General features: G+C 37.7%; 1 protein-coding gene across 2 annotated transcripts in view; it reads left to right on the top strand.

Moving 5' to 3' along the window:
* The window catches only part of PIKFYVE (phosphoinositide kinase, FYVE-type zinc finger containing), a 77,102-nt gene that overhangs the window by 28,443 nt on the left and 35,162 nt on the right, over positions 1 to 13,497 (top strand). For both annotated transcript variants that reach the window (XM_043444893.1, XM_043444892.1), the window contains 5 exons: positions 4,299 to 4,358; positions 5,984 to 6,113; positions 6,703 to 6,883; positions 7,563 to 7,637; positions 10,580 to 10,687. In XM_043444893.1, the coding sequence (XP_043300828.1) occupies positions 4,299 to 4,358; positions 5,984 to 6,113; positions 6,703 to 6,883; positions 7,563 to 7,637; positions 10,580 to 10,687 (554 nt within the window). The remainder of the gene's footprint in view (positions 1 to 4,298; positions 4,359 to 5,983; positions 6,114 to 6,702; positions 6,884 to 7,562; positions 7,638 to 10,579; positions 10,688 to 13,497) is intronic.

Genomic DNA, 13,497 nt, shown 5'->3' with positions numbered 1-13,497 from the left:
TTAAGAAAAGGAGAGCCCTGACTAGCACTGAACATGAGTATGATACACATCTTTATCAGAATCCTCAAGGCAGAAATTGGAAAAATGGTGGTGAACATTGGGTGAGTATGAAAGGACAGTGAAGCAGACTGGGTGGGCACTTGGGTGAGAATTAACTGTGGGTGGTGGTCATGTGGAGCGTTTGGATTTCTGTCATATGAATGACAGATGTGATTCAGAGGTGGCATGATCTGTAGAGGTGTCTGTTCTCTGGACGTAGTTGTTGGCAATTTCATTGTGCTGAAAGTAGAGTTATGAAATACATTTTTGACTTGTTGATGATTTCATCTCTTGGAAAGTTAAGGAGCTTTTGAAATCATGAAGAAAGTGACCTGACATCATGAAATTCATAATAGCAAAAAGTGAGCTGCTGAGCCCAGTCAAGCATTTGCTTTAGGAAACCCAACTTTATAATGTTAGGAGAAGAATGACATAGAAGAAGAATGACGTTTTGACAGTGCACCCTCAAATTGTATTTCTAAGGAAAATGAAAGGGGAAGCACTGACAGTGGGAAAAACTGTCACAACTCCGCTGGCAATTTTCTGACCTCAACCTTTAAAAACATTTTTTTTTTTTCCTACAAAAATTGTGAGAGTTAGCCTTCATATGAGGATCAGTCTGAAAGAGGGGTCAGTGCTTTAAAAAAAGTGGCAGGTTAGCAGAAGTCCAGACTGTACTGAAGACTGCAGGAAATGTCAAGGATATCTTGGAAAAGATATTTAAAATTGTGATGCAAAGAAAGAAAAGTTAGGCCAGTTATTTGGGGAAGTTGATATAGTATTAACTGAAGCTTTTTTTTTTTTTCCCCTCACTTTTGTCAAGATAAGAAAGAACACTCACTGCTAAGAAGAAGTGAAATCCAAGATAATGAGGAGATAGAGAGTGCCTGGTTGTTGCTGTTGTTATCCCCCCCCCCCTTCTAGTTTTATTGAGATATAATTGACAAAAAGAAGTATGTAATTTTAAGGTGTACAGTATGGCTCAAATGGTAAAACGTCTGCCTGCAATGCGGGCAACTTGGGTTCGATCCCTGGCTCGGGAAGATCCCCTGGAGAAGGAAGTGGCAACCCACTCCAGTACCCTTGCCTGGAAAATCCCATGGACAGAGGACCCTTGTAGGTTATAGTCCATGGGGTTGCAAAGAGTCGGATACGACTGAGCGTCTGACTTCACTTCTTCATCACAGTATAAGTGTAGTGAACATCCATCATCTCACATAGATACAAAATTAAAGACATAGAAAAAATTTTTTTCTTTATGATGAGAACTCTTAGAATTTACTCTTAAAAATTTTCACATATGGTATACAGCTGTGTTGATTATATTTATTGTGTTATACATTACGTCCCTGGTATTGAAAGTTTGAACCTCTTCATTGCCTTCATCCAGTTCTCCTTCCCCCACACCCTTCCTCTAGTAACCACCAATCTTATCTCTTTTTCTGAGTTTGTTTTTGAAGTATAATTGATCAACAGTGATTCCATCTTTCTATACATTTTGAAATGATTGCCAGTTCAGTACACTATGTCACCATGTAAAGATATTATACAGTTATTGAATATATTCCCCATATGATACATTTCATACCCATGACTTAGTTATTTTGCAACTGAAAGTTTGTACCCTTTCATCTCCCTCACCTCTTTCTTTCCTTCTTCCACTCTCCTCCTCTCTGGCAACCACTTGTTTGGTCTCTGTATCTATAACTCTATTTCTGTTCTGTTTATTCATTTGTTTTGTTTTTAGACTCCACATATAAGGGAAATCATACAGTATTTGTATTTCTCTGACTTATTACACCTAGCATAATACTGTCTAGGTCAACCTGTGTTTTCACAAATAGCAAGATTTCATTCTTTTTTCATGGCTGAGTAATATTCCAGATGGAACCCGGGTCTCCTGCATTGCAGGAGGATTCTTTACTGTCTGAGCCACCGGGGAAGCCCATGTATGTGTATACACACACACAACAGAATAACTACCTTCTTTCTTAGTAGACTGACTTCAGAGAGCCTGTAATTTGAGGACTTTTACCCCTTAGTAAATGTCTCTGGCTTTTACACTTCTCTCTCGTTAGCTTTTAGCATAACAACAAGAATTATTTTTTTTTCTATTTTGTGAAGTTGAGACATAATAAATTATTTTTTTCTGCATTGTAATTAAGAGGAACACTGGTTACCAGAAAATAAAGTCATCAGAATGATCTAGTTCAGAAAATGAAAGAATAGTAGATTTCCCCTGCATCTGGTTTTCATTTCTCTTAAATACAAATGAGAATGAGTGATTCTTTTCTTTCCATTAAAATTAATGGTTACTAAAATTGTTAAATCTTAGGGATCATTCTCTAGCTTTTAACACTGAGGAAATATGAATTTTTAAAATTTGTTGAAGTATCTATGCTTAAGAAGATGCTCATGTTTTTTGTATTACATAAGCTAACTCATTTTCAGAAACTTGTAAAACTGAGTCAGTGTGATCTTCTGGTTTGATTAATTTCTCATTGTTTGTTATGGAGGGTTATGCAGTTAGAATATATTTTATTATGTGTTGAAAGCAGGATTCTGAACTATTCTTGGAAAGTTAGCAAGTAGTACCTAGAAAAGAAAATGAAAAGCATGACTTCCTCAAACTCCTAGACCTAACTCCACATTTATAGGGAAACATGGGGGTATAAGAGCAAGTTAAACAGCACCGTGAGGAAACAATCCATCAAATCCAGGATGTGACATTTGGCCTGAATTCTTTCAAAATTCAATATCAGGAGAAAGAAAAAGGTAGAAGGTCTACTTTAGGTTAAGAGAAAATGAAGAGAATGTAATGTATGAACTTTAATGGATCCAGGTTGGAGGGGAAAAAAAATTTATTAAAGCATTTTGGAAACAGATAAACTTGAATATGGACTAATATGATGATATTAAGAAAGTGTCAGTTTTCTTAAGTGTGTAAATATTATGGATCTAGAGAAGAATGCTCTTAATTTTTAGAGATGCATGCTGAAGTACTAGTGGTAAAATGTCATGATACGTGTAACTTCAAATTGTCTGGAAAAAAGCACACAGAGAAATCAGATATGGCAAGTCATTAACAATTGTTCAGTCTTGGTGGAGGATATATAGGGTTTTCTGTATGTTTTAAGTTTTTTCATAATAAAATGGGGAAAATCCATTGCTTCTGAAATTTTATATAGATATAGATATATGTACATATATATCCTTTAGACTGAAGAGTAAAGCTTCTAAAGCCTCTGTATAAACAGGCATTGGCATTATTAATTTCTGTGAGGGAGGTGTAGAAATAAAGTATCATATCTGTTTTCACTGATCCACATACTTGATTATATTATATTTGGCATGGCACACTTGAACTTGCTAAATTTTTTTTTCTCTGCTTTTTTGTTTTGAAGGATCAGTGTATTGGATTATAAACACATTGACTTTTGAAGCCCTTTTCTTTATAAATGAGATCTACTTGGAAAGAATTTTGTGGATCACCTTTACCTTAAAAGACTTAAAATGCATTGTGGTTAAATTTGCACGGTAGAAAGAACCTCATTTGAGCTGTGCTTGGTCACAGATCTAGAGGAAAGGTCATGTGAAAGTAAAGAATAAGCTTCACTTGTAATATTTAATATTCTAAAAGTTTTGAAAGAACCCATTCAGAGTGTGTTCAGAAGTTATCTTTTGGCAACTATTTGAAAGTGTTTGGTTAGAATTTTTGAAACAGTAAAACTCAAATTAAAAACTAATATAATCCTGATGAGTTATATCTTAATTCCCTTCCATTATCATTTTTGTATTAATTTGTTTTATAGCTTATATTTTGAAATTCAAAAAACCCCACCTTATATTTTTTTATGCAGTATGCTCTCTATCTGAACTCATTGTTTGTTACATAATATGGCTATGGATGAGAAAAAGAGTGTAACTTTTTAGGCTTGTCATGCAAATCCATGACAGACCTCAGTTTTCATAAAGCAGTTCAGATTTGATAAGGGAAAAATGATCTGTTAAAAAGATTATCTGTCATTGCTGTCTCATGGCTCTGTTGAGTTATTAAGTCTATCAAGTCTAGTATGAAGTGTGCAGAACAAGTTATAAACCGACATGTTAGCCTAAAGTTTCCGTGACTTGGCTGCTATGGGTTTAGTGTGAGTAATACTCTGTGTGTGGGTGTGTTTTCTGTATAATTATGCTAGCCTGTTATAGTCATAGGCCTCTTCTTTCCTTCCTCCTCTCTCTGTTCTCTCCCTGGCATGCAGAGTATTTGATTTCTGACAATGGAGGACAACAGCTATCAATAAGCGACGCCTTCATCAAAGGTAATTTTATCAAAATCTATACATGGGATGATGTCTCTTGTTCATGGAGATATACTGTGGGCCCAGGATACTGACTGGCGCTGAGTGAGTACCGACAATGCATTATATTATTTTAGCACCATAGGAACACAGTTTTTCAATATGTGTAGTAGCCTTGAGACTGCTGAGAACCAAAAATATAAACTTGGACTTAGTTTGAGAGGTCTCTGATCTGAAAAATAATTGTTTAAAAGTCTTTACCTAGATTCTGAATTTTATTCACTTAAAGGCTTTTCTATATCACGAATATGCTTTTCTGTATCACGAATATAGTATTAAGTATTGATAGACATATCATCAAGTGATTGTCAAGCTTATCAAAAAGCCACAGGCAGATCTCATCTAATTGAGGATGCTGCTTGCTCTCTGGATTTGGACAACAAGTGGACTGAAGGAAATAAGAACTAATTCTGCTTATCATTTCCTTGGGGACGAAAGAAGTGCAGAAGAATACAAACCTTTCCTATCCCCATCCCTACTTAGCTTGCTGTGGAGTGAAGGCACACTTATTTGGTCCATAACACGCTACAGCCTAGGCCTCAGATAATGGGAGGGTTTCACATAAAAGAGAGAAGGTAGGGCGAGCTGGTACAAGGGCAGCTGCTGACAGATAGTGTCACAACTTAGTGTTTCTAAATTCACCTTCAAGCATCTGGTTCAACCAGATGTTTATAGACCAAGAGTTTACATAATTGAAATGTGCTGTTCTTGTACCTCACTTGTCGTGGACACTGGCTTTACTCTGGAGCCTGCTGGACTGTTTAGTTGAAGGTTTTTTGTCGTTTGTTCAGTTTGCTTTAAGAGGGGAAAGACTAGAGAATTTTTACAAGCATTTCCTACCTCTTTTCTTTCCATTTATTCAATCACAGTTTCAAAAGTTATTCAGTGAGCATCTTTTTTGCAAAGTATTTAGTATTACCGATTTTTTTTTTTTTTTTGGGTTCTGATCATTTACAAAATTTTATATAAATTACTATTTACCATGTTTTGATTTCTTCACAGTTAATTTTTTGGTCTGACTTGTAAAAGTTTTGCCAGTTAAGAAGAAAGCCTTTTTTGTTCTAGTACTGAAAAAGAAACACTGACAGGATTGTATGAGTAGACTTTCTAGACTGTCATATCCTGGTTCGGACGAATCAATGCTGAGCTTTTCTCAGCACCCACACTGTCACACGTTCTCCTTGCATTCTGATTTCTGTTGAATGCAGTGTTCAGTTTGTGATTTTATAGGGAAAATTAACTACCTCTCTCTTTTAATATCCCCAAATAAATAAAAAGACTGTAAACAAATCTCAGTTCATTTGCTTTTCAAAAGCCGTATTTATAGTTACTTTCTTGAGAGCCCTGGTTGCTTATGTAAATTTACTCTTTACACTTGTGTCTCTGATTTTGGCTGTTGAGAATGTTGATCTAACTCAGACTTAATTTTTTTTATCTATGAATTTAAACATGTCCTTGCTTTTTTTAGATCAATAATTTGAATTGGCTAACTTAAAAAATTTAAAAAGATAAGTTGGTGATTTCTAAATCTCTGAGTAGATGGTATAAAACTTGACAATGAATATAATTTCTTATTTTACACTTAGAATCCTTATTTAACCGTCGAGTTGAGGAAAAATCCAAAGAACTGCCTTTCACACCTTTGGGCTGGCATCATAACAACCTGGAGCTGCTGCGGGAGGAGAATGGAGAGAAACAAGCTATGGAGAGGTTGCTGTAAGGCAGTGAGCTTATTCATTTTAATTTTCCATTTTTCTAATCTTAAGTGACTTGATAGGTATTTGTATAGTTCTTCCTTATAAAGTCAAAAATGCTAACATTACTTAGGAAATAAAGCCTGTTCTGGTGAAACTTCTAATAAAGCAGAGAGTCCTAGTTGTGCTTTTCTATCCCCATTGTTATTTATGTGTTAAAATTTAATTGAATTAAATGGGGCATTTTTTTTTATCAAACCCATAGATTTTTTGTTTGTTTTGTTTATTTTTCAATTTTTTAATTGGAGGATAATTGCTTTACAGTGTTGTGTTTCTGTTGTACAACATCATGAATCAGCTACAAGTATGCATATATCTCTTCCCTCTTGAGCCTCCCTTAAATGGGTTATCTTAATTGGAGATATTCAGATTTTCTTTATATGCAAAGCATTAAGGCGCAGATATGCTGAAAGAATAAAATGACCAGGAAGGTCTTACCTGTAAGCCGTTAAGTCACGTGCTGATTGCTTTGCAGACCGTGTTGCATCTTCAGAGCTATTGTCTCTGGCGGTGTTAACTGTGCAAATGTCTTTCCCGTAACGTTTTTGTAGTTCAGCTAATCATAACCACATGATGGCGCTGCTGCAACAGCTGCTCCACAGTGAGTCACTGTCCACGTCTTGGAGGGACATCATCGTATCCCTGGTCTGCCAGGTTGTTCAGACAGTCCGACCTGACGTCAAGAACCGGGATGATGACATGGATATCCGCCAGTTTGTCCACATCAAAAAAGTGAGCTCTGCCAATGTTTTCCTTGTGTTCGGCGTTCATGAGATGGGCCCGATAGTAATTTGTCTCTTAATGGTCATCTGAAAGGGTCGCTACCAGGAAGGATGCTCCGTGAGGAGTGGAAAGTTTTTCTGTCCTATTTGGTAGCAGTGCACGTAAAGGTCATAAGAGCCACTCTTAGGAAGTGGGAGGTGAGTGGGGGTGGGGGTAAGCTGGGCTTGCAGTGAGCTGGAAACCCAAACTTTCCTACTTCCCCTGGGAACCCAAACTTTCCTACTTCCTCTTCTTGATGTGTCATATACAAGGCCTCTTTTCACACATGGCTGTTACTGTTCTGAGGAAAAGCAGTGGGTAATTGTTTTGTTTAGAGAATAGTGGAGTTTTGCCTATATTTTTTGCCTCTGGTGTTTAACTTATTAGTGGTTTTAATTGACATCTGGCATTTATTTGTTTGGTCAAATGGATATTTTGGAGTACCAGATAGTATGTTAGAGAGTTGACGATTGTAGGAAGTTGCCATTAATTATTGGTTGAAAGGAAGAAATGCATCCTAGAACTTTTTGTTCTTATTTGGTTACATAATAGTGAAAATAAAAAGTGGAAATAAATACTTATAGAATTCATTTGACTGCATTCTAAACATGTATATCGGATTATATTGTTTTCTTAATTGTTTCATTAGATCCCAGGTGGAAAGAAGTTTGATTCTGTGGTTGTCAATGGATTTGTTTGCACCAAGAATATTGCACATAAAAAGGTAATGTGATTCAGTTCAACACTGAAGTTCAGCAAACTGTGACTGTGTGCCAAGCCAGCAAGCTGAGGGTGCCCCTCACCATGGAGGAAAAGGAGATTGGACAGGGAGGAGTGACTAGCAGTGAAATTTGGGGGTTCAAGGAGAGTCTCCCAGAGCTGATGATGACAGGGGCTTGGACAGTGAGAACTCATCAGACAGAAGAAGGCTTCCCTGTCAGCAGGCTGAAGGGACGCTGGTGTCCCTTGACCCTGCCACATCTCAGGGATAAAAGATTTCCTAACAGATCAGAATTCTTCCAGAGGCCTAACATTTTAAAACTCTGTTCTTCCTCATAGGGCTGAACACAGAATTATGACTGGAATTCTGTATCATTCTCTGTACCTTCAGCCGTGAGGCCTCTTTCTAGCACCAGCATAGAGAGAAGGGTAAATAACCCCTTGTACTAAGGAAAGTCTGAGACCCTAAGGTACTGGATAGGAACTGGCAGGAAATGAGGCTGGAGGAAGCAGATGAGGGCTTTGTCTTATCACTTTGTTCTGAAGGCTGCTGGTTAGCAAAGTGTACTGTGTATGAGGACCTTGTTAAAAATGTAGACTCCTAAGCCCACACCTTAGAAATTCTCATTTAGTAGTTTTAGGGGAGTGAGAATGGGGGGTGGGTAGAGGAAGGGTGGGACTACTTTTTAATTAAAAGAAGTGAAGTGAGGTGAAGTCGCTCAGTCATGTCCGACTCTTTGCGACCCCATGAACTGTAGTGCACCAGGCTCCTCAGTCCATGGGATTTTTCAGGCATGAATACCGGAGTAGGTGATTTCCTTCTCCAGGGGATCTTCCCAACCCAGGGATTGAGTCCAGGTCTCCCGCATTGTAAGCAGACACTTTACCATCTGAGCTACCAGGGAAGCCCAATTAAAAGAAATTTTATTTTAATGAAGTATAGTTAATTAATAGTATTGTGTCTCTCGTGTATAGCAAAGTGATTCAGTTATAGGTATATGTGTATATATGTATTCTTTTTCATATTTTCCATTAAGTTTATTATAGGATATTGAATATAGTTTCCTGTGCAGTACTGTAGGATCTTGTTGTTCATATGTTTTATGCACCGTGGCTGCCATTTCCAAACTCCTAATTTATCCCTACCCCCACACTGCACTTTCCCCTGTGGTAACCATAAGTTTGTTTTCTCTGTCTGTGAATCTGTTTCTGTTTTAATAAGTTCATTTTTATCATATTTTAGATCCCACATATAAGTGATATCATATGATACTTGTCTTTGGCTTACTTAGTATGATAATCTCTAGGTCCATCCTTACTGCTGTAAATGTCATGATTTCATTCTTTTTTATGGCTGAGTAGTATTCGTGTGTGTGTGTGTGTGTGTGTGTGTGTGTGTGTGTGTATTTCATACATCTTTATCCATTCATCTGTGGATGGACATTTAGATGGCTTCTGTGTCTTGGCTATTGTAAATAGTGCTTCTGTGAGCACTGGGGTGCATGTATTTTTTCAAACTGGAGTTTCTCTCTGGATGTCTGCCCAGGAGTACATTGCAGGATGATGTGGTAGCTCTGTTTTTATTTTTTTTAAGGAGACTCCGTACTGTTTTCCATAGTGGCTGCACCAGTTTGCATTTGGGTGGGACTACTTATTAGTGGAGTCACTCTGGGTGTTTCCAGTGTTATTTATTTGTTTATTGGTTCTCACTTTTAGAGAAACCAATGATCTGTAACAGTGTTCTCAAACCTTGCTGTGCTTCAGAGTCACTAAGAGAACGTGTTAAAAATAGAGACACCCTGCCCTCATCTCTGGTACTATTGGTTTGGTTACAGTGAGAGCTCAGGCAAATTTCAAGCTTGAGTAACTGGATGGATAAACTGCAGTCTGTTTTCACTCTTTTCTAAGCTGAGAAGAATAATATATTTTTTATAAGGTATTAAACTTCCTGAAAAGTATTAGTGACCATAGATAAATAAAATTACGTTTGAATTTGATATTATTTCATAGCAATGATCCAAAGTCCATATTTCTACATAGAGTCTTATTAAAACAGCACTTTACCCATCAAAGTAGTACTTTAAATCAGATTAAATGATGTCTGTTGAATTCAGAGGTAGGTGTGTTGTGCTCATCTCCAGAATTAAAAACTGTTACGTGGGTGTGGTAGTCACATGCATGAATGACTGTCTTGCCCCAGTGACCATGTTTAGAGATAGTATGTAATTTGTAGTTACTGAAAAAGCCCTGCATGTAGTTTCCCAGCTGATGAATCCCTGTTTTCAGGAGCATTTGCTAGTTTGAACCTAATAAGTTTGGTCAGATGGAGACTTCTGTTGTAGGATGCAGGCCCCTGTGCCCGCGGCTTCAGTTGTGTGGTGAGGGTATATTGTTTGCGTCTCTACTTCTGGATGTGCTTTAAGATTTTCTGTTGTAACTTCTTGTTTCCCAGTTTTGCTTGCGAATTTACGACTGCTTAGATGTTTATTCCATCAAAAATATGTTCAGCAGGTGTTTTAATTCCTCTCTCCCTCCTCTACTTTTCTTGAATCTTAGAAAAGTTAAATTCTGCTTTCAGAATTGCTGATCTCTAGGAGTTTATCAAGTAGCCTATCTTTTAAGTCCCTCTCCCTCCTACCCAGGGTGTGATATCTTTTTTTAAAACATTAGAGATTTAAAAAAAAGATAGTTAAGAGTATAGAAAATTAGGTAAAATAGCATTAGTGAAAAAGAAGCCAGTTTTTAAAGAATTTTGCATGGCTTTAATTATTTGCTTTGAAAAAAAATAAGAATAGCACAAAATAAATGAGAGTATTTTAATCTGAATAGAATGAGATAATCTATTTAAGAGGAATTATGACCAGTATGAACTTAGAGTTGTGATTAAAGGAGGTCTATAAATTGCAAACTTTCAAAGTTTTAACAAACTGTTCATTTATATTTTAGATGAATTCTTCTATTAAAAACCCCAAAATTCTTCTGTTGAAGTGTTCCATTGAATATCTCTACAGAGAGGAAACCAAATTTACTTGCATTGATCCTATTGTGCTTCAGGTAAGAACTCCTTACTGAAACCGTAATCTGGAGGAATGTTTGTGTACTAAGATACTTGCTAACTCTTATACTTTCTTCCAGCTGGCTAAATTTGATAGGCAAACTTTATTGCTCTTGTTTCATTAAAAAATGTATTATAGAAGACATTGTTATGTATCATACTTTAGAAGCTTAGTAAAGCCTTTGTCACTGTTTTTAGTGGCAAAGTGTTAATGGCAACATGTGACTTTTTGGGAATAATTGAAGAAAAGGTGAAAATCCAAATCCTGTTTTCTCTTCCCACATACAGTTAGTAAAAGGGAGTGATGTCAGATGGAAATTGTGTCCATTTCTGTGTGGTTTTTGTTAAGTGAGGAGGCCCAGAATAGCTTTAGTAGGATTATAGCCCTCAGCTGGAAGGAAGAACAGCCTTGGCTCAGTTCCTACACAGCCCTTTAGCTCCATTTTAAGAGATTACAAGTGCCTTCCCGCTGGAAGAGCTCTTTCCCCAGGGAGATGGAGCCCCTGGTCCTAGGTGGCTTTTGGGCGCTCATTGCGCGGAACTCCGTTTCCAGTTGTACTGTTGCGCTTGATTTTGTACATTTAAAATTTCCCTTGGAAAAAAAAAAAATAAATAAATAAATAAAATTTCCCTTGAGGCTGCCTCCAGCTAGGCTGAGCTGCTTGGCTGGGCTGTCCAAGTTCTCTGTCAAGGTACCACTTATTATTCTTATTAGTGCTCTTGATATGAAGTTGCATAGGTTATCTGCCCCAACTTCTTTTCTCCCATAAATGCTATTAATTAATTTGCAGTTGTTCAAAATGGGAGGTTTTCAGAAATGTGTTTTTCCTATTATAGCAGAAACACTTTATATTCGGTTCCAGAAACGTTTAGGAAAAGCATTACTTGGAAATTCATGAGCACATTTTTGCAAGTGATAGGAGCAGTCACTTTAAAAAAAAAATTATTTATCTGGCTATGCTGGGTCTTGGTTGCTGCATGGACTTTTCTGTGGTTGTGGTGAGTGGGGGCTACTCTCTAGGTATGGTGCACAGGCTTCTTATTGTGGCAGCTTCTCTTGTTGTGGAGCATGGACTCTAGGTTGTGTAGCTTTAGTAATTGCAGCTCTTGGGCTCTATAGCACAGCCTCAGTAGTTGTGGCGCGCAGGCTTAGTTGCTCCAAGGCATGTGGGATCTTCCCGGACCTGGGATCAAACTCATGTCTCTTGCGTTGGCAGGCAGATTCTTTACCACTGAGCCACCAGGGAAACTTTTGTTCTCAGTTCATAGACACAGAAAAAACTTAATTGTGGTAAAAGGCACCATGCTCTGTTGCTTAATGAACTCTGTTAACTGGGACTGTTTCCTTTTTGGAATTGAGCTAGGTATCAGTAAAAATGAGGGGTTTCAACCAGATTTATGCCATTCCTTCTAGCTCTGATTTACTATGACTTTTCAGTGAGAACTGAAATAAGGAATCAGAAGAAACAGTTATGGTTTGTGGAAAACTGAGCTACCTTGATGCTGGGAATTTTCGTGATGTCACTGGTGTCAGTGGAAGACTTACATACTTAGATCACAACCACATGGTTTGCAAGATGCATCCTGATTGCAGAGGTGTTAAAATGTATAAAATTGTATTTAGTTACCAAAAAGTTGTCCTTATATTTATCCATTGTAACTCCTCTTTTATGACCAGGTTAACAGACTGAAGTCTTCATGTTGGACACATATGCTCCGGGCAAATGTATATTAATAAACATGATTTAATTAATATAACTTGTTAATTGTAACTTGTATAATTATATTAAGATGATACTGTTAAAATGCTGCACTCAATATGCCAACAAATTTGGATAACTCAGCAGTGGCCACAGGACTGGAGAAGGTCAATTTTCATTCCAGTCCCAAAGAAGGGCAGTGCCAAAGAATGTTCAAACTACCGCACAGTCGGATGTCTGAGTAAATCCATAATCTGAAAAGATGCTTTAAGATAGGAGATGATGTTTAATGCCAGGCTGGATGAAGCACAAGCTGCAATCAAGGTTGCGGGGAGAAATCAATAACCTCAGATATGCAGATGGCACCACTCTTAGGGCAGAAAGCAAAGAGAAACTAAAGAGCCTCTTGATGAAAGTGAAAGAGGAGAGTGAAAAAGCTGGCTTAAAACTCAACATTCAAAAAGCTAGGATCATGGCATCCAGTCTTGTCACCTTATGGCAAATAGATGGGGAAACAATGGAAACAGTGACAAACAGTGACTTTATTTTCACTCCAAAATCACTGCAGACGGTGACAACAGCCATGAAATTAAGACGCTTGCTCCTTGAAAGTGAAGCCATGACAGACCTAGACAGCATATTAAAAAGTAGAGACATCACTCTGCTGACAAATGTCCATATACTCAAAGCTGTGGTTTTTCCAGTAGTCATGTACTGATGTGAAAGTTGGATCATAAAGAAGGCTGAGCACTGAAGAACTGGTGGTTTTCAACTGTGGTGTTGGAGAAGACTCTTGAGAGTCTCTTGGACAGCAAGGAAATCAAACCAGTCAGTCCTCAAGGAAATCAATCCTGAATATTCGTTGGAAGGAGTGATGCTGAAGCTGAAACTCCAATACTTCGGCCACCTGATGCGAGGAACTGACTGATTTGAAGAGACCCTGATGCTGGGAAAGATTGAAGGTGGGAGGAGAAGGGGATGACAGAAGATGAGATGGTTGGATGACATCACCGACTCAGTGGACATGAGTTTGAGCAAACTCTGGGAGATGGGGAAGGACAGGGAAGCCTGGCGTGCTGCAGTTCATGGGGTCTCAACAAGTCAGACAC

Source organism: Cervus canadensis, chromosome 24 (assembly GCF_019320065.1).
Source record: "Cervus canadensis isolate Bull #8, Minnesota chromosome 24, ASM1932006v1, whole genome shotgun sequence".
Classification (NCBI taxonomy): domain Eukaryota; kingdom Metazoa; phylum Chordata; class Mammalia; order Artiodactyla; family Cervidae; genus Cervus; species Cervus canadensis.
The sequence above is the reverse complement of the archived record's forward strand: the minus strand, read 5'-3'. Positions and strand labels throughout refer to the sequence as shown.